Below are 23,897 nucleotides of genomic sequence, written 5' to 3'. Positions count from 1 at the left end.
CAGAAGAACTTAAATTATATACACAAGGGTTTAGCAGCAGTGACAACAAGCAGCAGATGATCACCAAGGCAGAAGAGAACACTGCTGAAAAATCCAAACAGGAAAACCCTCTCACTGAGACCAAGCCCCCAGATTTTGTATGAAGCTGCCCTGCAGCACGCAGTGACAAGCCATTATCATTCACTACCAAATGCCTGCTACCAGCCAGGGCACCCTGCAACTCCACAGTGTCTTCTGGAAACCTGGAGAAGGCTTAGTCCTGTCCTGGCACAGTTCCTTCCAACAGGCAGGCTGTGTGGCCAAGGGCAGTAAGCCTTTAAAGCAGATTTTCACATACAAGCAGAGCAGAACAATTTTGTAGGCAGACAGGAGCATGATGGAAAAGTGTCTAGAGAAGGGCCACGAGGATGATCAGAGGGCTGAAGCACCTCTTCTGTGAAGACAGACTGAGAGAGTTGGGGTTGTTCAGTCCAGAGAAGAGAAGGCTCTGAGGAGACCTTATTGTGGCCTTCCAGTATCTGAAGGGGGCTACAGGAAAGCTGGTGAGGGACTTCCTAGGATGTCAGGCAGTGATAGGGCTAGGGGAAATGGAACAAAACTAGAAGTGGGTAGATTCACATCAGATGTTAGGAAGAAATTCTTCACTATGAGGAACAGGCTGCCCAGGAAGGTGGTGAAAGCCCCATCCCTGGAGGTCTTTAAGGCCAGGCTGGATGGGGCTCTGAGCAACCTGATCTAGTGTGAGGTGTCCCTGCCCATGGCAGGGGGGCTGGAACTAGATGATCCTTTAAGTCCCTTCCAGCCCTGACAATTCTGTGATCCTCTGATTTTGTGTCAGTGGTGATGTCACAGCAGCACACCCATGGCAGGAGCAGCACCCTTCCTGCACAGCTTCCACCCTCCAGCCCTTTCTGGGAAAGCCACTCCAGGTTTCCCAGGAATGTCTCATCTGCTTTAGTGTCTGCTTTATTACAAACAGTATTGTTGTTAGTTTATGTCAGAGTAGCTGGGGTGTGAATTAAAAGGACTTCAGTGCAGTGCTTTAATTGCCTAAGAAAGTATTTTTATTGTCACTTCCCCTGATGTATTTTTTGCCAAGCAGAAAATGAGGGAAGGAGTATGTTGGTTAACACCATGAGCTCTTGAAATGTTGGAAAGCTGGGGAGGGCCTAGCAGAAAACCAGGTAACCATCTGTGAGAGAGGATGGCAGCTCAGGAGCTGAGCACAAACACGAGAGAAGCTCCCAGCGAACGGTGATTTATCGCAAGTAAACACGTTAGTTCAGAGACTTGCTTGGTCTTATCCTCTCCTTCCCTCTTTGGGAGGGACCTACAACACTGTAGTGTCACCTGCCTGTCTTTGTGTATCCCAGCTGCTTGGGACCAGGTTCACCAATTGTATAGCTTACTCATATCCTCCATGCCAGAGCAGTGCAGGGCTGGTCCTACCTCGGTCCACTGCTAGAACATCTTTTTGGATGATCATTTTAATGAGTACTCATTTTAATGATCACTCTCTTCAGCCTCTTACCACTAATCTGCTTCCTCCAATCCTTCTATATGCAGCTTTTACGACTCCATTGAGCATCAAGCTCCTAATGGATTTGGATGAGATCAATCCATTAACAAGCTCTTCAACCTGCCTGGTGTAACTACACTGTGCACTGTCTTTACGCACTCTCAGCACCATTCTCAGCCCACCCACCAGGGCCCGAGCTCTGTTTATTAAACATCTTGGCAGCTACTTCAGCCTGCAGTCTCATCATATGGTCATTTCCAGGAATCTGCTGAGGAGTCCATAAGCAGGGGGAGGTTTCAGTATTTCTAACAATGCCACTTTGCATTATCTCACTGCTTCCACAGTTCCCTCCCCCCAGCCCAGCAGAACCAACTGCTGCAGGGACTTTGTACCTCCTGAGCAGTCCAAAACCATTGTGGGAATCTCATTGTACCCACACTGCTCAGAGGTGGTCAGGGTTGCCATGTAAGCTCAGTTGCTGTTCTGCTGAGCTCTCCATCCTCCTCTCTCATACCTGCTGGAGAAGAGGAAGCTCAAGGGAGACCTTATTGCTGTCTACAACTACCTGAAGGGACATTGTAGCCAGGTGGGGGTTGGCCTCTTCTCCCAGGCAACCAGCAACAGAACAAGAGGACACAGTCTCAAGCTGTGCCAGGGCAGCTTCAGGCTGGATGTTAAGAAGTTGTTCTTCATGGAAGAAGTGATTGGCACTAGAATGGGCTGCCCAGGGAGGTGGTGGAGCCACCATCCCTGGAGGTGTTTAAAAGGAGACTAGATGTGGCACTTAGTGCCATGGTTTAGTTAATTAGAAGGTGTTGGGTGACAGGTTGGATTCGAGCTCAAAAGTCTTTTCCAACCTGATTCATTCTGTGATTCCTTCCCCATCACCACATCAGCAAGCATGGTGGATCACCAGTGCCTTGGGTACACACATCTACCAGCACTTTCCCTCCAGATGAGTCCAGATCTGTCTCGAGTATACCATGTAGCAGGTTTCTAAACACCTTTTCAGGAGGCTACTCTGGAATTCTCCTCCCCTCTGGGAGACAAACTGTTCCCACTACAGTGCCATCCATAAACCCCAGGCCTGTTAACACTGCTCTCAACACTGTTAGGCTCCTCGGCAGCCACTAACAGCAGCAGCTGAAACACAGTGCAAGAGACTTCAGCCGAGCGAGCTGAGTTCTCCAGGACAGGCCTTTCACATGCATTCCTTCAGCAGCAGCAGGTCTGCTCCCAGATGAGCACCCCAGGGACACAGCCAGCTTCATGGGGCAGGTGGCCTCTGCAATGCCTGCAGTGTCATGAAAGAGGAGCACCTGACTGACAAACACTGTGTTAGCTGTGCTTCAGCTAGGTCTCTGCAGCCTTTGCTTTTCAGGTGTCCTGGTCATCTGCAGCTCAGTGCACATTTGCTCCACAGATGCACCCAGCAGCAGCTCTTTCTGCATGAGCACAGCCCATCTACAGTTGAAGTGAGAGAGATGCATGTTAACACTCTGGCACAGGCCTTCACAAAGGCTCCCCTAGCAATCAGTGAGCAAAGGACTTGGCTGAGCTCTAATGCATTCCTCCCACCCTACAGATTGACTTTTGTTACAGTATTTCAGTAAGGAGGAGCCTTATGCAGGCAAGCCAACAGCGCAGCCAAACGACTCAGCCTTGAAAGCAATCACTCTGCTGACCTTCCCATTGTTCCCAGCAAGCAGAGGAACAAAGCTCCTGCAGGGAAAAGCTGAGCTCCGGAGCAGTATTTCTATCTTGTCAAAAGCAAGTCTCCTTTAAGCAAAGCTGAGGCAATGAATGAATAGGAACTACGAGCGAGAGGCAGCTCACAAGGACTCAGAGAAAGGGCAGAGAGCTTGGCCACATCAGCCTCAAGGGCTGTCAAGGCCTGCTGGGGACAACAGACGGCTGCTAGACACTGGTGATGGGCAGCCGGGAGCAAGTCACAGCCCAGCACCACACGCAAAACCCTCTCCAGAAGCACATTATCTTCCACACCATCTTCCAAGGTCCTCCACTTCCAACACACCCAAGAGCTGTTTGACCCCATCCAGCAGCTGGGGCTAAGCTGTAAGCCCGCTGAATTACACACCTCTGCCAGCAGTTTTTAGGCAGAGTGCTGAGTCACAACACAGCAGTGATAATTTAGTAAAAAGCAGGTGTAGCTACCTTGTGTATTAAGCAAATTTGCTTGCCTCAGACTCAGTTTAATAAATCCTCAAACCAGCCTTCCCAGAGAAAAATCTCTGTGGTACTGCCCTCTGCTCTTGGATGGGATCTAATTCACCAGAGCTGAAGGCAATCACATATCACCAATACATACTAATCAAACTACTTCCCATGAAAGTCAGCTCCAGCTTAGATGGTCTCACTGCAGCAATGCCTTTGAAAACAGGTTTCATTTCCCTTTGCACATCTTAACCAGTCACCATCCAACAGGAACTGGCTTAAGGACAAAAACAGGAGCAATGTGCAAGGCTGGGGCAAATCCTGACACAGAGAAGCCAATTCAGCACATTTTCTCTGAAGAGCAGGCTCCCCTCTAGCAGTATGGTACTTCTGAAGCACCCTTCCTAAAACATGAGCACCTCAGCACCTTCCTCATCTTTGCTGTTCTCCCAATGTAGTTTTATGTTAACTCCCCAAAAGCAGCAGCTTCTCCCAGCAGAAGGGTTTTTTGTTCTCTTGAAAAAGATCTGCCTGAGCAGACTCCATGCTGTAGGAGCAGCAAGGTAAATAAGAGAGAAGTGCCACTGCAATTCAACCTTCAGGAGGCACTGGGGATAGCTGCAAGGTAATGGATTCTAGAACTGATGTAGTGAACCAGTGATGTGACTTCAAATTAAGTCTGGAGTAGGCATAGACAGGAGAGAACTAATTAAAGAATATGATACAAAGGGTTGAAGCAGGTGTGATAAATACAAGGAGCAGACCAAAGCTTTTAATCAAAGCTGATCTCTCCGTTTTAGCAGGTGGAAGACAAACCTTGAAAAGATGCAAAAGAAGAATTGACCACATTTGCATGGATCAGACTGTGGAAGGGTTTCAAAAGTCACAAATGAAAGGAAAAAAAAACCCTTAAGGTAGAACTGATGGCTCAGCAACAATTCTACACAACTCCCCCCCAAGATCTTGGAATGATTTTGTCTGACGAACCATACCAAAATCAACAATATGCTTTGCACCATTAAACTGCACTAACGAAGCTACAGCAGCACAGCCACCCACACGATTGCCCTTCCAGCTGTTACAGCTGGTCTTCTGCACCAGGGGAACAACCTCGTCCCTGGACAGGCACCTATGTACCAGCAGAGCCACATCCTCTCCCTGGGACACCGAGGAAACACACCACACCTTCACACCTCAACACTGTGCAAGCCCACCCAGGCTCTCCTGAAAGCAAGACTGCTCAGGATAGGTGTGATGAGGTGTTAAGAGATGGGACAGGACTTCCTGCTGTTTCCATACAGAACTGGGTGGTGGATGTCCTAGGCAGCAGATACTGTATCCTGCCCTGGTGGGGCCGCATCTGGAGTACTGTGCCCAGTTCTGGGCACCCCGGTTCAAGGACACAGAACTGCTTCAGAGCAGAGCTGCTGAGATGATTAGGGGAATGAAACATCTCTTCTGCGAGGAGAGCCTGAGGGAGATGAGGCTCTTTAGCTTGGAGAAGAGGAGTCTGAGTGGGACATCTTATTAATGTTTAGAAATATGTGAAAGGTGAGTGCCAGGAGGCTGGAGCCAGGCTCTGCTTGGTGATGCCCTATGACAGGACAAGGGCCAATGCATGGAATTTGAGGCATAAGAAGTTTCATGTAAACATGAGGAGGAATTTTTTCACTGTGAGGGTGACAGAACACTGGAACAGGCTGCCCAGGGGTGTTGTGGAGCCTCCCTCTCTGGAGATATTCAAAACCCACCTGGATGCATTCTTGTGTGATCTGGTATAGGTGATCCTGCTCTGGCAGGGAGGTTGGACTGGATGAGCTTTCAAGGTGCCTTCCAGCCTCTAACATTCTGTGATCACTTACAAGAAGATTCACCAACACCAGAATTTCCTCCCACTTTGTTCAAGTTTGTCTGTGGCAATGACCAAGAAACTCAAGTTTTCAAATCCCCTCTGCAGAGAGCTGTCACTAAATGAACCTTGCGAAATTAGGTTTATGGCATCCTGAGAACAGGTACTAAAGATAAAAATATTAAAATCTTGTCCAAGGTCCAAATACCAGAAAATGGAAGTTCTCAGTGTGTGAGTCAGAGGCAGAGCATTTGCTTGAAACAGCTATTTTTTTGCTGAATCTGGATTGCACGTTGACAGAGGATTGTTACTGAAGGAGGAAGCAATTAACTGTTGGGTTACAGCCACAAATGGAGACTCGATGATTGCTTAGAGGACCTTCTATTCAGTGCACACAGTTAACCAGATTATGATTTGATCTAAAATTTGAATGCCATTAGCTTTCCATATTCAGACACCTCTGAACAGTTCATTATAATCTTGCCATTAGCAATGGAACTCCAATCTTAGATGTTTATATGAAACACTCCTTGGGGCTGTATTTAGCGAGTGGGAGCTGAAATTTATTATCCCTCCAACTAAAGCTCAGGGTTGCTCAGGTGCACTTCATTTCAATGACTGCTGCAAGACACATCCTTTCATTTCCCCCTTTGCTTGTCTGCAGCAGAGGAAAGTCTTTTTGGCATAAGGTTTATTTGGAACATGTTCAAGATAATGCTCTTTCTCCAGTGGCTGAAGAACCACACTTCCATGATGTTTAAAAAGCAGCAGGGTTGAGGTGTGCATTGTGGAGTAGTAGAGAGGTTCCCAGTTACAGAAAACTAGTTTTCATCACTTTGATGAAAGACCAGGCAAGACATCAAGAAGTTCTGGGGGCTCCATCATCAGAGACAAGAATCCATGCATGCATAGGCTTGCTGAAGCTACACAGCATATGTGCAGCACCACAGAAGAAAACAAACTTTGACAATTACTGTATTTTATAGAAGGTTTCTAATCAGAAGCACTTAGTGCCAGGGACCCATTTTCCTCATCTTCTATTTGCCACATTCTTAACAGAAAATACTTTGTAACAAAGTCAGCTATCCTTTCTTTCTCTGATTTTATGCCTCCAAAATCAAGTGGTAATAACTCACATCAGAGGTTTCTCAGTGCACAACAAACCCTGCTGCATCCATTCCCACCCTGCTTTGTCACCAGTGCTGTCCCTGGGACCTGTAACCTCCTGCCTGATGTGTTCATGTGGTTCCATTCACTGCCATCCACCTCATCACACTCTCTCTGAGCCACAGTGTTCTTTGACACACTCACCTCTCCACCAGTCTACCAGTGCTTCCCAACACCAAAAGCCCTCTCATCTGGTTTTAGCTCTCACCCCTAGCTCCAAACTCAAGGCTATGCTATATAATCTGCAGCTCATCTGGGGAAACATTCATCTGTTTGCCATTTCCCTGCTGCTGTCAGGACTTGGATCTGGTTTAGACCCTTGGTCCCCCTGGCCAGACATTTACCCCCATATAGCACTACTCCCCTTTCCTTTAGGATCAAACTGTGCTCCTCCATCCCAAACACTAGGCCAGCTCCACACCTTCTGCCTGATGCTAGGAGGTGGTTTGCAGCAGCCACCCCAGCCCAGCCCCACATGTTACCTTACTCTCCACCACAGAGATGAGAATCTGCTCCATGATGCTGCTGGTTGCTGGAACGGAGGTCTGGATGTGGCCAATGACCACGCCGATGGCCACGCGGGACAGCTCGTAGCTGAGATGGGTGTTCCTGCGCACCAGCTCGATCAGTTCAGCACCTATCGTCTTGGGCACGGATGCCACCAGGCCACTGGGCTCTGGTGGCACTGGCTCTACCACAGTTGCCTTCTTATCCTCTAGGCAGAGGTTGTTGAAGGCATCCAGGCCTGCCGGAGGGTTTGGGGCAGCTTTCTTCACCTGAGAAGTCTTCTCCCCATCCACAGTGTGGGACCTCTGGGTCCCTCCTTCAGCTGGTGGTGCCGGGGCAGCCCTCTTGGTCTGAGGAGATTTGCTAGCCCCGTCCTTCGAGGAAGTCCCATAGCGGGAGTGGGTCACTGAGCCAGTGTCCAAGTTGCGCGTTATGGTGGTGTGGACGCTGCGGCTCGGGACAGGGGGTGGGGTGTTGGCAGGACTGGAGGTGGCTGTCGGGAGAGCGGTCTCTGATGCAGAAGAAGCAGTGTACAAGGTATCCAAGGATGTTGTGCTCATGGAGGAGGCACTAGAAGCTGACCCAGTGATAATTTCAACAGCGTCTGAAAGGGAACAATTAAAAAAGCCTTAGCAACAGCATCAAAGGAATAAAGGAAAAAACAAATTGCTACAGCACAGCCCATTAAAAGGCTCATTGTGCATGCCACCAGAGCAGTTTAACTCCTCTTCCTGCCTCACTTATCTCAAAGCCAAATTGTACCAGTTCTCTCTGGAGCATTTCTGCACAATCACCTCTTTAAAAAGGGGAAAACTACTCTATTGAGATGAATACCCTTCAAAGGGCTTAGTGTTTTACGGAAGGGAGGAAACAGGATTAAGGGACAGAAAAGTCTTTTTCTCTTGGCTTAGCAAGGGTCTTTCTCTGTGTTCAGGATCTAAGCCCTCACTTTTGAACGATGGTGCCCAAGAACTGCAAGACACCAAAGGCTTGACGTGCCAGCCCACGCCTTCCTCTTGCACACACCTCACTGAGTGCACAGGACCGTGAGCACCAGCGGTGGAGGAAACATTTGGCTGACAACACCTCTAGTGTCTCCCTTTCAGCACTCTCCAACGTTTGATCACGAGCCCTGCATCCCCGGTAGCATTCACCACTTGCACAAGCCTCCACATTATCTGCTTTGCTGTGTTTCTCCCTTCCACACCCACCTCTGGTTTTGACTAGCTCTATGCAGTGGTAGCTGTCCCACCTTCCAAAGAAAAAAAAATCCACTACAAGCAAAATGATGAGAAGATTTTTCATTCCTTTAATTTACTCTAATACATAGTTGTGGTAAATCCTGTCCTTTAGTTTCTAGGGGGCAAAAGTGTATCTGAGTCCTTCTCTAACTATGACAACAACTATTTGGGCAATCGTGGTGATGTTAGTGCTGGAAGAACAGCACAGCCTGTGGGGGAGCCCACCTCACAGGAAAGGCAGTGTCCCCCACACCAAAGGATGGGTCAGTGAGATGGACACCAAGACAAGCAGAAGCTAGGCATAAAAACAGGACCCTGCCCTCCCACAGGGGTTCAGCATCCCTCTTTCTTCCTCCTCCTCCTCACAGAGGAGCATTCATGAATCATAGCTCCCACCATGCTTCATTAAATCAAGTTAATGTGTTGAAGAAAACTGACCTTTGTGAACTCCCACTACCAGAGTGAAAAACGGCTCAACACCATTAAGTACCATTAAGAAAGCTGGTGCCCAAGTTTCAATTAGCTGCCTGCAAGTCAACAGTTCTGTCCTGCTCCTTACAAGGGGACATGAGTGGGCTTGAGACAGACTGTGTCACTAACAGCCTAATTGTCACAGCACGGGAGAGCACTTGGGAAGCTGACAGCAGCTCAGCAAGATGACCATTGCCAGTGCCAAAACAGACAGGCTGAAGATGAGAAGCTCCTGCCCTAGCCTCATCTGTGGTCTTGCTATGAAGTGCTCCTGACTAGCTGCTCCCCTGCCTGTGGGTGCCACATAGGCAGCTGTGTCCCTAGTATTATTACTGCTCCTTTCAGGCAGCAGCCACTGATTTTATAGAAATCCCACCTGAATGCTGCACAAAGAAAACATCCAACAGACTGTGAGCCAAAAGCAAGACTTGAGCCTGTCTCAAAAGCACTACCAGTGAGCTCCCCCTGGTGAACTACCATACTCTACTGGCAGGGAAAACTCCCTCTGCCTTTCTGGGAGATGGCCAGGACGTCTGTGGGAGAAAAACACCCGCAAGGATCTTAATTCACTGACACCTGAACAGCCACATGGGCAGGCAGTGAATGTGCTCCTCGGAGAGCCCCATGTTTCTCAGGTACACCAGTACCAGTGAACTGAGACGATGCTGTACCTGGTACCCATCCACAAATGCTAGGCTGGCCAGATCCTTCCAGCTCAGAGTGGGCTTGAAGGAGCACTGGCCAGCAGCTCACGATCATTAGCATTAAAATCTACAGAAATTTAGCACTTATGCAAGGATGCTCTTTAAAGCACAAATCAAAAGGATGCTCTTTGAAGCACAAATCGAAAGCCCCTGGGCACCACGGCTGCCCCACTGCCCCGTGCCCGTCTCATGCCCAGGTTTGTCCTTACTTTTAACAGGAGCAGCAATCTGTGGGCTCTTGCGTTTCTCGGGAGGAGGCGGGGTGATGGGAGCAGCACGCCGGGCCTGTGCTGGGATCTGTGAGGAAAGATTTCAGAGCAATCAAAGCAGGTTGGCAATAAAGACATTCTCTGTTATGAAACCTTCTTTCTCGTGTGTGTGTGTAGATTTGTCCTTACATCTCTCTCATCATTCAGGGAAGATTTCTCAGGAGGACAGATATTAATAGGCAGCTTCCTAGAACAACAAAGCAGGACTCAAGCGGGCTTCATCCCCTCCCTGTGACAGGCAAAGCAGCCCTTGTTTAATTGCTGTGTTCAGCAGCACACAGCACATATGTCGTGTAGACCTGTCAAGCATTTACTCCTCCTTTATTCCAAATGTGATCCCACACACTCACCATGACTCCACATTACTCTCAATAGCTCCACAGAGGCTGCAAACAGAGCGTGTATTTAGACGCTGTTCTGGAGAGATCCATTACATCAGCTACAAATACCCTGCAGAAAGACAAAGCCAAGGACTGGAAACATGTAAATGCCTTTTCCATGCTTTCAGAGCTATTTCTGCTCACGCAGGGAAAAGGCAGGGCCAGACCCTCTGTGCAGTTCTATGCTACCTACAGCAAGACCTGCTGGGAGAAGTTTTTGTCAGGGAGCTGCATTAACTCTCTGCATTTAGGGCTTCTCCTGTAAGTCTCCTCTCCTAGGAAACGCCAAGCTGGCAGCATGTGAGCCAGATTCCCACACTCACCTTTTCCTGTCAGACTCCAACAACATGATCGCTGACATCATTTTCACCCAGAATTACTGCAGTGAGGTGTGACCGCAGGGTTAAGCTCTGATCAGCAGGACGCTGCTGATCACAGCAGCCAATCTAGGTAGGGGCACATTGCATCAATACTCTAATCCTCACATCCCAGCAGCTCAAGGCCAGGCGAGTGGTTTGGGGTCTCTTAGGACTTCTGTGTGATTCAGAGCCTTCTGCATGAAACGTGCTTCTGTTTTTATGGGATATTGCAATTGTTGCCTGCAGTAAAAGCACCCATGGCAGCGTGAAAAAGGAGATGATGGTCTGAATGTGACCATTAGCCCAGGCTGAAGCCAGCTGGAATCTACAGTAACAGTCAGGCCATCACACAATGTCAATTTCCCACGTTTGCTTAGCCCTGAATGAGAAGTTTTTCTGTGACCTGTCAGTGCTGAACAACCACACAGGGCATAGAGCACTGCCAGTCCCCACAGTCAAAACTGAGGCAGGCCCCTCAGAGGTCTCTATCATAAGCAGCTCATAACAATGGTGAAAAATGTACCTTTTCCTCCTCTAGTTTCAGGGAGGGAAGAAACCTCCTCTGAAATGGGAGCAAAATTATTCCTGTTGTTACAGTGTTAAGGCTATGCCAGATTTTCCAGAGAAAATTCCAGTCTAGAGGATAAACAGTTCTAGGAAACAGACACAGAATAATGTAAGATAAGTTTATCTCCTTCCACTGGACTGCTGAATATCCTATATTTTTCAGCACAAGTGTGTTTTTCTCTCTCTGGCTGCCTTCTGCTTTGCTTCCAGCTTCTCTGCTCTGCCTGTGACCTTGCATGCTGCCTGCCTGATCTTCTTGTCTGGTTTTGCAAAGGCACAGGGCAGAGAAGAGACAGTGTGCTGGCTGTAATACAGCCCTCTAGGTCTTTGTGTCCAGGATGGTGTGAGTCTGTACAGTGGAGGAAGAGAGAGCTGGAAATGTTGTACAAGGTGGTTTTGTGCAGTTGTTGAACTCGAAATATATTCTGCTTATGTTTATTGACTTTTATACTTAGTCTACTTTTGTCAACAGAATTTCATTTAAGTTCCAAAATTCTGATTAAGTGTGGTAAATTTACTCCAGAGGGTAAATTACCAATTTGAGGGGGGAAAACCCACACCACAACACCTGTAGATAAGAGGCCTTCAGGAGCTAGTTCAAATGTTGAAGACTCGATGCCAAAAGATGACAATACAGTGCCCACAGCCCTTGTCTGCACTCTACCAGCCAAGTGAAGACAAAACAGTTTGTATGGCTTGCAAAGACTTTTTAGAAGGGATCTCCTGGCCTCTTTCTCCCACCCAGCACCTAATACAGCCAACCTTTTATTGTATCACATAACAAGTCTTTAAAAGTGCCTTCAGCGGGTGGATTAGCACCAGGTACTGCTGCAGACTCCCAGCCTGAGCTCTTCTGCTCTTGTCAATCCACCCTGCATTGTTCTCCGAGTAAAATGTTACATGATACCTGCATACAGCTTCAGAATGATCCACGTTAATCCAAAAGAGAGACTGCACAGCTGAGAGAGGCCAAACAGATCAGGAGGGGTCTCTGCATGGTGCGATTGGAAGGCTGGTCCCAAATCTGGAAAGCTCAGCTGTGCTAAGAGCAGAGCCCTCTCCACAGAGCAATGGAGCTACAGCACGAGTCAGAGCTGCTTGGCGTGGCACGGCCACACTTACCAAAGCAGTGGGATTTAGCAGACAGGCAGGCTCAGAGCTCAGAGCAGCTGCATGACATTATTTGGAGACAGCTAGGGCTGGGTCATTCCAGAGTATTCCCACAGCTTCATTATCTCTTCCAAATTTACCATGCAAGTTTAACACAGCTATTACAGGCTAGTGCTTGAATTAATGGCTGAAGAGCTAATGTTAGCTCAGAGCCCTGCCAGTCTCGTTTAGATGGCCACTCACCACAGTCCAAGTAGCAAAGAACGTGAAGCATCGCATAAATTTCTCCATGCTGGTGTCTGCCCAAGCTGTGAGCTGCCACACAGTCAGGAGTTGCAAGGAGTAACTGATGGCCATCCCTTCCCTCCACCCTATATCCCAGCGGCTGTGTAGGGCCAGGAGGAGGATATAGAATACCAAACATCCTCCAAGGAAAGGGGAGAAAACATCTTCTGCCCAGCTGTGGGGAAGGCGACCATGAAGGAGGCCCTGCAGCTCAGATCCTTTATGTCTAGAAGGGAGAAGAAGAGGGACTTTACAAAGGGTCTTGAGAGAAGTGGCTACACACGTGCTGAAAGCCTCCCCTTCAGCAGGCCTCTACAAGGAGCTGTGAACTTCCCCAAATCCACAGATCTTACACATGTGCTTCCTCTCCTCCATTTTACAGCAACTGCTAGCAGAGGCTGTGTTCCCTGCACTGCTTAGGACTGACTCAACCACGACACTCCCAGCTTTCTGGCTGGGCAGGCAGAGACTCCTGGGAATAATGCTATTATAGTAGGATCCTTTAAAAACACAACAACGAACCAACAGGCGCCCACCCACACCTCCTTTAGGCAAACTGCCAGGCCAGGTACACTGGTATGCAGCAGAGGCTTCTGGAGACAAGCATCACAAACCTATCGAGCACACACAAATACAGCAGATGATGACTAAAATGCTCTTCAGAGAACTCCCTCCTCCTTTCACAGCTGGTAGCTAACTGCCCCAGCTTCCTACCTTTTGCACTACAGAGGAGCAGAAGAGAGGCTCAGCATGGGTGAAATCACTGGGTATTTCAGCCAGATCAGCTCTGGGAGCAAAGCCACCAACTGGAAATTTGCTCCTCAAATTTTGCTTAAGTTTTCAGATGCAAACATTGAATGCACATGAAAACTGCAAGCACTGAAAAGCATGTCTCAGGACCTCTGCTTCTCTGGAGCTAATGAGAAAGTCTGGATTTCAGCAGGTCTCTTAGGCAGCTGCATAGCCAGTGGAAGAAAGCAATACTGCTTCCTCCATTTTGTACTTCAAAGCACATAGGAAATCCCTCAGCTCGGCTGAGGGATCTCAAGGAGCCCTTTCAGACTAGGGCTAAGCTGGAAACTCTTTGACTGCATCCTCAGTGCCACCAGACAGAAACAGCTCTTTGTCAGCCAAGGAATATGTCTTGTTCCTTTTTGGCAAGTGACCAAACCACAAAGCAGATACAGACAGGGAATCAGCAGGCAGAATGGGCCATAAGGTGCTCCATTCACTTAGCTCATAATGCAAGGGGCTTGAGAAGGGAGCCAGTTTGGCTGCCCAGAAAAGAAAACGAACACCAAGGAATAAAATGGAGTTTGTAGGGATTGCCACGTTCTGCATGAGCCAGAGCTACCTCTCATCTCTGCAGACTCGCAGTTCTTCAAGTGTAAAACAAGCCTCATCTGCTAGGAATGACAGCACATCAGTACTTCATAAACACTGCCTCCAAACACCCAGAGAGAGGAAGAAAAACTACAGTGCACATGTTCATCTCTAGGAGAAAACACAATCCCTGTGCTCATCCTTGCTTGGCTGTACCTACACAGTGTAATCAGCCACATCATTCACCTCCAACAACTGCTGCATCAGTCCCAGGCTACCTCTCTCGAGTATCACTGGCGCCACACAGTAGCCTTGGAACCATTCACCGACGAGGTAAAAAAATCTGCTCTAATCACACTTCCTGCAATTTATCTTTAATTCATCATGACAAGGAACATTCAGACACAGCAGGATCTTTGATTTTTTTTTTTTTGTTGTTGGTTGGTTGTTTTGAGCAGTAAAAATAGGCAGCTGCAGTAGATAAAGTGTTTAAAAACCAAAGATCTTCTTGTGCAGCTTTAACGAGGAGAAAACAAAGCAGTGTTGAGCCCTTGGAGGGAGTTCTGCTGCTCAGATCAAAACTGTTTCAAAGTGTTCTCTGGGGAGCTTGCAGCCCTTCAAAAAAAATGTCAAGAGACAGTCACACAATAGAGAGTGGATCTCATGTGATGCCATAAAACCATGGACCCTTGAGGATCCCAAAAAGCACCACAAGTGGAAATGGCAGAGGGACTGTTCACAGTATCACAGTATCATCAGGGTTGGAAGAGACCTCACAGATCATCAAGTCCAACCCTTTACCACAGAGCTCAAGGCTAGACCATGGCACCAAGTGCCACGTCCAACCTTGCCTTGAACAGCCCCAGGGACGGCGACTCCACCACCTCCCCGGGCAGCCCATTCCAGTGTCCAGTGTTCTGGACTCCCTGCACAGAGATGCCATCAATTTACACTGCTGTAGCCCACAAGCAGTACAAGCACCTCACTTGTGGCTTTGGCACCAAAGGCATTTTAACAAAGCAGGACAGGTGACGTCATAGGAACCTAGAAAGTGTCCATCCACTGTTACCTGATAGAGACCTTCATCCTCCTCTTCAAACTCGGTGTTTGGAAGACTGTGGTGCCGCTCGTACCCTGTCCGGCACACCCCATTGGGCTGCCGTGCCACGTCCAGATGGTGATCGCTGGAGGACTGCGTCATCACCATGCCCTGGGGGGTGGGGGAGTGACTTTTGCGGGACACGGTCTCCTTGCGGTGATGGATCAGTTTTCTGCAACAGAATGACAGCGTCGGGAGCGGCACAGCGACAGACAGGGAGCGGCCGCGCCACAACAGTCAGATGATCTGAAACGATTTACTGCGCTTGGGCCCTGCACACCAGAATGGGCTACATTACTCTGAACACCAACTCCAGTTTCATTAACAACTAAGGCAGCACTTCAGGGGGAGGAAGGAAGAGGCTTTTGCAAGAGCCCATGATTTATTCATCAGTTCGTTGGAGAAAAATGCCTCTTCCTCGGGGGAGAGTCACATATTGCATTGCAAGCTTCAGAAATTGCCTGCACTTTAGAAGTGCTGTTGAAGGGAGATTAAACCAGCCTGCCTTAGCACCGAGTGCGAGGTGACAAACAAAAATTCTTCTCACAGGCAATTATTTGAGAACATAGTAAGGACCTGTGCCACATGCCGACAACTTCTGGCTGGTAGAGAGGGGAAAATGCATCCAGAAAGGTTTTGGATTTCTCCTCCAAGCCTGCAAGACAACTTAGAGCTTCCTCTTCACTAGATGCAGAAGGATAGTGGGGAAAGACCGAAGCACTGCTCTTCTGGAAGCAGCTCACAAGAAGGAGCAGCATCAGCTACCAGCTCAAACGCTGGGAAGCTCTCTGACCGCATCAGCACTTTGCAGCACAGGGACTCAAATCAAAGACATCCAACTTGGCCCCCAAGAATAGAAAGGACACGAACATCACACACTGACCGCTGCCCATCTGCCAGCCCTCCCAGATGCCTGTTGTACTTACTGGAGGACATCTCTCTGCTCCAGGTTGTACTTTCCCCCATTCTTCATTGCCGCGTTGTGCACAGCCTCGATGGCTCGGTCAATAGACTGGAGAACCACATCTTGCTCCAGCACCTGAGAAATGAAACATCCCACACATTACTGCTCTGCTTCCACTGCACTTGTGCACCAGAGCTCAGGGCAGGATGGACCACAGTACAGCAAACCTCCGGAGTGAACAGCTCCCAGATCAGAACCCCACCTCAGAACCATCTCTCTTTTCCTTCCTTCTTTCCTCCAGAGGAAACATGTCTGGAGCTGTGCTTCACACTGAGCCTGACCATTCAAGCTTTGCGGTTAGAAAAGAAAGTCACTGTTGTAAGCACCAAAATCCAACAGGGGCAAAGCTTCAGGACAACACAGCAACCTTGAATATTCAGCCTGCTGCAAGGAGCTTTTGAGATCCCACTACAAAGCTGAGCTTATTCCAAACTCAATTATTGCTGCCCTACTGTGGAGCAAATACACAGCTGTGAATATTACAAAGGCAAAATCTGAGGCCCTTTGGGGTCCACTGGCTCTGGGTTTGCTTTTTTGCTGGCTTTTTTCATGATGGTTTTTGTACTTGTAACTTGAAGTGCCTCCACCCAAACTGTCATAGCAACATTTATTCCTCCCGCCAGCTAGTTTAGTACTCGTTATTGCAGCTGAAATAAACACTGGCCTTGAAACAAGAAGTGCCAAAGATGACAGTCACTGGGCTTACCCAAGAGGCTGGGAGAGCTGTAGTAAGGTAGCACAGGAAGGTAAAGAAGGTTTCCCACATTTGGCACATTCTAGGCTTTATCAACAGTTGGCATGCCTTCAGAAGAAAAGACCTCTGTAGAGCTAAGGCTGAAGGCAAAGGACACTCTGCTGAGTCTTTGCTCTGGATCTAGCAGCCACACAGGTCTCCCATGAATGGCCAGTGGTGCCTGCACCATCCATTCAGGAGCACCACTGGGGGCCTCAGCCCATGCACACAGGGGAGGAGGGGAGCGCTTGGACTCCAGCGCTCACTGCAGCTCTTCAAAAACTAAAACTCCCTTCATCTTCACTGGCTTTGCCCCTCGCTCCCTGCATCAGAACAACCATTTATCCAGCCAAGGAACGGCTGGAATCTCATCAAGGATGCACCTTAATTGGCCTTCGGGGGCTGCAGAGCAGCAGAAGGCAAGCCCTCCCTGCCGGGGCCTGAAGTATCTGCCTCCATAGCCCTGGCATGCAGTTTTCTGATAACATGCTATGTATTATTTATATCCTGATTAATTGCTAAACCAAATGTGAATTAACAGCTACTGCAGACTGAGGGGAAAAAAACCCCACACCTCCAAACAAGGTGGAGATGTGAGGCCCCCTCTGCAACACTCAGCTTTGAAAAACAAAAAGCGTAAGAAGATTCTTCTGTTGGTTTCCTTTCCCAAGAAACAGAGATATGGAAGCAAACAACTGGGAAAAACTTGAAAATAAACCCGGGTGTGTTAAAATACACCTACCACACAAAACCAACACTCAGAACCCAGCTTTGGGATGAAGCCTCCAAGGTGCCCCATACGGCCTGGGGAACATCTCACCAACTGTAACTGCAGCTCTAAGTAAGGAAATGGAGCAAGGTGCATTTGTACACGTGTAAGGGAACGTTAGAAGGCAAGGCAAGGCACTCCAGAGAGTGCATCTCATTTTCTGAGATGGGAAAATCACAGCAAGCTGCGTGCTTTCTCTGGGAAAGGGCAGCAGTGCAGAAGTCTGCAGCACTGCTGTCCCTAGAGCAATGGCAGTGCTGCTCTAAGCACTGGAGATCCCTGCCCTTTGCACAGCCCACCCGCCCTCACATTGCTCCCAGGTTAGCTCCCATCCCAAAATTCAACACAGCTTTTGCTACAGCCTCGAAATACCCACCACGGCACACTCCCCAGCTGCCCACTTGAAGCCCCTCCACATTCACCACCACCTCAAATACCATCTCTTCTACAAGACACACTCCTTCGCACTGTCTCCTCTCCCTGTCCCCAGCCAGGCTTTCACACACATGGGTGCCCACCCCTTCTAAGTCTGTTCTGCCCAGAAAAGGTCACGTTAGGGTGTGCTGAATCGTACTGAACAGCTCAGCCTATCCACCCTCACCCAGAGGGCATGTCCACATCGTTCACAGCCCACAGCAATCCACGGGCTGGAGCTGCTACAAACTGTGCAGTGCCATTTGCAATGGAGAGGGCATTTCTTTTCTGCTGAAACACAGCATTTTCACACTAATGCAGCAGCACTTCCAGCTGCTGTGCTCTTTCCTTTGTTTCTGCTCCCCAACCCTCCATTAGCAGGGCACTGTCAAAAGAGCTGGAATAAAAAAAAAGCAGCATTAACTTGCCACTTGCACTTCATGACATTGTTGATGCTGCTCATAAATCATCTCCTCGTCTCTTGCTTAGCTGGGCTGGTCAGAGAGCAGGATCTTCAGCACATAGGCTGCCTCACATTCAGGGTTTGTAGGACACCCAGTGCTGGGGATCCCCTGCACTACAGTCATTAACTTAAAGATCAGAAATCTGTATTCCTGGTTAAATTACATGATTAGAAGGATCATGCTCCTCAGATTAAGCAGAATGGATCTGCTTGTTTGAAGAAGATAGACATAAAAGGCACATTGCAGTTCAAAGGAGCATGGGTTACATGGGGGCAAAAGTCAAGTTTGCCAATGTCTTCCCTACAAATTCCTTCTCCCTTGGACTCAAGGAATTACCTGCTCACAGCAATTCAGGATAATACACGTCCCTGACCATTCTTGCCATGCCACATAAGAGGACCAGTCACCTCACAGCACTGGCAGGGGATTCCTGTTTGTGCCCAGCACCTGCTGCTGGGGGGATGCTCACAGCCAGTACCCAGGCAGCAGAGATCCTGAGCAGTACAGCCAGGCAGCACATGTCCATGCCTTCCTACACCCTTGCTGGCAATCCTGACCAGCAAGAGAGGGCTCACAGACTGGCAACAAGGTAATGGAGCAGAGCCCTGGAGCTGAGGCAGGAGAGGCTGGTGCTCAGTCTGCTCTCACTAGCGCTGTGCTAGCCCTGCACTGCTAGGACGCTGCCCCTGCCCCTACGCATGCTTCAGGATACTAGGATGAAATCCTGCTCACTGCAGGCTAAGCCAAGGCTCACACAGAAGCAGGGGAGGGCATGAAAAGGGCATTGTTGTACCATGTGCTGTCAGAAGAGACATACCTAGTAAAGCCCAGGAATTCAGCTGAATTTACAGAAGCTGTGCTGCTATCTGCATGGATGGGGGTTGGCAGAGCCCTGAGAAACCACTGCAGCACACTAGATGTTAACTAAATTCTTTACCAGGTACCAGCTCATCAGTGGCACAGCCACAGTGTCTCCAGAAGGGCAGAGAAAGCAGCAGAGACAGGGCAGTGACAGTGGTGGAAGGTACTGATCATGTGTCTCTTGGTCAGTACAGGGTGGCACAGCTACCAGGCTGCAGCCCAGAGGCGACAATAGGACCCCATCTTCTGCACAAGGTACTGTGACGACAGAGGAGTATTGCACTGAGGTGTTGATGCACATGGCATCACACCCCAGAAAGGACTGGCTGCCACCCACTCCTATCAGATATTTTTGGTTTAATCAAACATTGCAGCAGAGAAACACTGGGCTCTATAAACAGACTGTCACGACCAGCTTGGCTACACCATGAGGCAGGGGAAGAGCAGAGCAGTGATCCTTGACGATCACGGATTAGACTGGCTGACAGGGTGCCACATCAGAGAACTGGGGCACTGCCAGGACCCCGCAGGCAAGCTGACCTGCAGGAATAAGTTACAGCTCAATTAGAGGCATGAATATCAGCCAGGAAAAAAATTCTTCCTTCATAGGCCAGAGTAGGAGAATCACAGAAGCATCAATAAATCATTACTTCCTCTCTCCTTGCTAATAACACGAGCAAACAAAAGGTTTCCCCAGAGCCCACTGCCAATTTCCTCTTGCCCCTGTTCACAGGAGGGGGGCTTCCACCTGACAGGCACAGAATCAGACGTCAGCATTAACGTGAGGTGTTGTGTGTGCCTTCCTCTCCCAAGGCAAAGCCAAGCTTTAAAGAAGCATCCCTCTAAGGATGTTTCACGAGTACCTAAGCACGGCCAACAAAGGGCATGGCCATGCGCAGGCAGGAATGCATCCACGCCCACAGCTCGCATGGCTCTCATCTTCACTGCCCCAAGAGCGGTCTCCTCAAAAGGCAGACATGCACAGGACGTGTAGCACACCTCTGCCTCCCCACTTACAGACTGATGACAGACCCGAGTGTTTCAGAAAACACTGTTGGTGTCCTCACTGCACAGGCTGTGTGACCTCCCCTCCTGCCCTCCCAGAACTACTGAAAATGTCTCTCTCCTTCCTCTTTGAGTCCTTGCACATGTACTGCTGGCACTGTTTAAATGAACTGGCACAGAAGAACTTGCTCAACGGTCTAGAATAATCATACCTTTGAGAAAAGCATTTTCTAGACAAACAGGCTGACAGCTGCATCAGTGCAGGCAGACTGAGCCACTCGGCATGTCCGAGACTCCCACACTTAGGAAAGTGGCCCATTAACGTGTGGTAGGCTGTTCTTTGCCTCTGCAGGGGGCTGATCCAAGAAAACATGGCTTTATTTTTCCTCCTGCCTCCCTAGTTTTTAGTGATCAAATGTGTTTGCTCTTCCACACAGGGAGGAATCGGTGCCTTCATTCCTGCCCCTGCTTTTGCAGCCAGAGAGATGTCCAGGCAGGGCTGCTGATTTTCAGCCTTACGGCATTGCTCTGTCTCCCACACCACCACAACAAAGGACAGACAAAGTTTTGTCTGCAGCGACAGCTCAGTTTTCACACAGCTGCACTGGCACGGACCACTGCTGAAATTAGGATATTTATCCCACTAGCGTGCACAGGCACAGGCTGGTTCTTGGTTACCCAAGTCAGAGACCAATGCCACCTCTTAGGTCACATGCCACTCATTCACAGGCACCGCCGGGCTGCCTGTGGGCTGTATTCCTTCCAGATGTAAATGATCACGGCAGCAGTTTATGAAAATCAGCTTGCCTTTGTGCACAGCAGAGTGATGTGCTAGGTGTAAGTTCCCCTTTCTAAACCACACGGCTCGAGCAAACGGGCTGAGTTTTGGGTTGGTTTTTTTTTGCACTGCTGTGGGAAATTCAACTCCTTTCTCTACCCCTTTTTTGCAGCCCCAATCAGAAATGCAGTCCCCGGGCTGTTGGCTAAGAGACGTGCATTAGCTTATTCTTGTCAGCACGGAGATGCTGTGCCTGGCGGCGCAGAAAAACGCACAATAGAAACACAAGTGAAATAAAGGCCAACTGTCCTGGTTACTGAGCAAACACGGTGAGAAAGCATCCAAACAAACCTGCAGCATCACCTACTCGCTAGCGAGCAAACAAAGAGGTGGCTGAGCTCTTCTGACAAAGAGGCAGCTCAGAAACAGAAGTGAATTCCTGCTGATGGGCTGTAGTGGGGGTTTTCCATCGAGTGCTGGCAGCAGCCGCCCGAGCAAGCAGCCTGCACAGAGGAGAACGAAGAGAAAGCATAACTGGGGAAAAGGCTGGAGTCGTGCAAATCATGCCAAAGCAAAGGCCACAGTTCCCGACAGAGACACACTAACCAGGGGCAGTACAGGCACGAGTGGCATTCAGATTAACCAGAACCCTGAAGGCAGCAGAGGGATGCACAGCAACCAAACTTCAGCTGATTTCTCTCCCTGGAGCAGGCAGCTGCAGAGTGAAAGACAAGCCGAGGATCAACAGAATGCATGCAAGCCACCACTGCACACTTGTACTTCCCAAAGTGGAAATGCTTCATCCTGGGTCTCCAGCCACGCTCAGACCTCGTTTACTGGCCACAGTGGTCAGAACTGGCCATTGATTCCTTCTCCTCTTAATTCTGCACCCTCCAGTAAACAGAACACATCTCTCAAGCCAAAACACTCTAAGAGGACAAAAGCAGAGACAGAAGTTTTCAAAACAAAGCATTCAGGACATACTTACATATCTTGCTCTTCTCTGCTGCCTTAATTCTGGCTGCTCTGGATCCTTCAGCCTGTTCCAGGTGAACACACCCCACAGCTGCCCCTCTCATTAGGATTAAGTGTTTACTATCCTTTTGGCACACAATTGTGAAGCCAAATCAATATCAGACACGACCAAAACTGCATCTGTGTAAGGCAAGCATGTTTCTCTTTATATAGGCACACAAAAACTATGCATACACACATATATATTAGAGCTACCATCTATGCTGAAAAAGAAAACTGCAGAGAGCCCTTTGCTGAAAGCTCAGGACTATGACCCAGGATGTATTGAGGTAGAAGGAAAGATGATGCAATGAGATGCTAGCAGTTATTCTAGAACTTCTGACATATCAGCATCCAACGTTGCAGAAAAAGCCTGAGAGAAGGGGTTGTGTCAGTCTTTGCACAATCCTCAGTTTGGTAGCCCAAAAAACCCCACCAGAGATACCCATCTGAGATTCAGTACAGCTCCTGGCTCACTCACACACAATTAACACAGGTGCCTAAGAAAGCCCTTGTATTAAGTAGGATCAAAAATGCCACTAATTTTAATTTCCCCACAGTGCTGGGTAGACTACAAGGTGCTAGTATCAGCTTATCTTTCTTTGACTGACTTGGCAAAAGCAAGGATGTAGGCTGAAGACCCAGCTGCAAAAACGCTCTGTGTTAATCAGGCTTGCCAAGCATTACCAAGACGAGAGGCAAGGACAGAGCCCAGAGGAAGAAACAGGTCTGGGAAACTGTGCAAGTTCTGGCTCCTCTTCTGGCATTCAAAAAGGGAGGTCTGGTTTTCCCAAAAAAAAAAAAAAAACAATTTCTGTGGCAGAAATTTAATCAAAATTTGGGAAAAGTGAGAGTCAGGATCAAGACATTCAAATTTCTGTCACTTCCAAACAACCTCACTCTGTTCCCACTCACCTCCATCCTGGAGTACATTTCTGGCATGTGAAGATGGAGTAATAAAGTGTCTAGGGGTCAAGCAGGAAAGTCTACCAACTAAGTTGGGAATTCAACTGATGCACAAAGACAGATGAAAGAGAAGTGCTTGTATGCACATGTTAACCAAAACAGACTTTCCTCCTGCGTGCCACAGACTGGCAGTGTTCTAACAGCATGCAGCTACATGTTTGAGAAAGAGGTAATCACTCGTGAGTCATCTTGCAAGGCAATTTGTGATTTATCAGCTTTTCTTTCAAAATCCTCCCTCTCCTGTGACCAACCTTCTGGCAATGGACTGAAGGTGGCAAATTACAGCTACAGTGCTCTTTGGGCCTATTTACCACCTTGCCCAGACCCAAACCAGCTCACAAATTGTAAATCATCTCTTAATGGCTTAACAGGAAAGGGGAGACTGGAAAAGAAAATCTGCCTGCCATCCTGACCCCAGGGAACATGGGAAAGCAGACTAGGCAGTGGGCACAGGCACACAGACCAGAAACACCAATCAGGCACAAAGGAGATGTGGCAGGAAGGGTGGACAGGTCACCACCCAAGGGAGCACAGAGCTTGCTGGCATGGGCATGAATGATTCAAGTCTGCCACGCAGAGAACAAGTGCCGCTTTCCAGTATCTGCTATGTGGACAGCCATATGTACTGTATTAAAGCCACTAATGAGGGAAAAGAGCTTCCATCCTCAGGTGGGGAACACAGGGAAGTCATCAGCTGGTTTTATTCCTGGACAGACATAAATTGCACAAAACTGTAAATCGGACAAAGCTTCAGGATCCTTCTAGCAGCATGGAGATCAGAGCTGCCATGCCCAACATAGCTGCTGCTCCTTCCTGCAAAGCTGAAAACCTGCCCTGTATTACCATCAGCAAACCTGAGAGAGGCCTTAGGAAGCTCTCCCCAAAGAAGAATCAGAAGGATCAA

General features: G+C 48.7%; 1 protein-coding gene across 2 annotated transcripts in view; it reads right to left on the bottom strand.

Annotated features, from left to right (window-relative positions):
* NCKIPSD (NCK interacting protein with SH3 domain) overlaps positions 1 to 23,897 on the bottom strand; it is a 62,265-nt gene that overhangs the window by 18,187 nt on the left and 20,181 nt on the right. For both annotated transcript variants that reach the window (XM_064156767.1, XM_064156768.1), the window contains 4 exons: positions 15,952 to 16,064; positions 14,996 to 15,197; positions 9,843 to 9,930; positions 7,193 to 7,821 (listed from right to left, as the gene is read on the bottom strand). In XM_064156767.1, the coding sequence (XP_064012837.1) occupies positions 7,193 to 7,821; positions 9,843 to 9,930; positions 14,996 to 15,197; positions 15,952 to 16,064 (1,032 nt within the window). The remainder of the gene's footprint in view (positions 1 to 7,192; positions 7,822 to 9,842; positions 9,931 to 14,995; positions 15,198 to 15,951; positions 16,065 to 23,897) is intronic.

Source organism: Pogoniulus pusillus, chromosome 16, assembly GCF_015220805.1.
Source record: "Pogoniulus pusillus isolate bPogPus1 chromosome 16, bPogPus1.pri, whole genome shotgun sequence".
Lineage (NCBI taxonomy): Eukaryota > Metazoa > Chordata > Aves > Piciformes > Lybiidae > Pogoniulus > Pogoniulus pusillus.
This window is presented reverse-complemented; position numbering and strand designations above follow the sequence as displayed.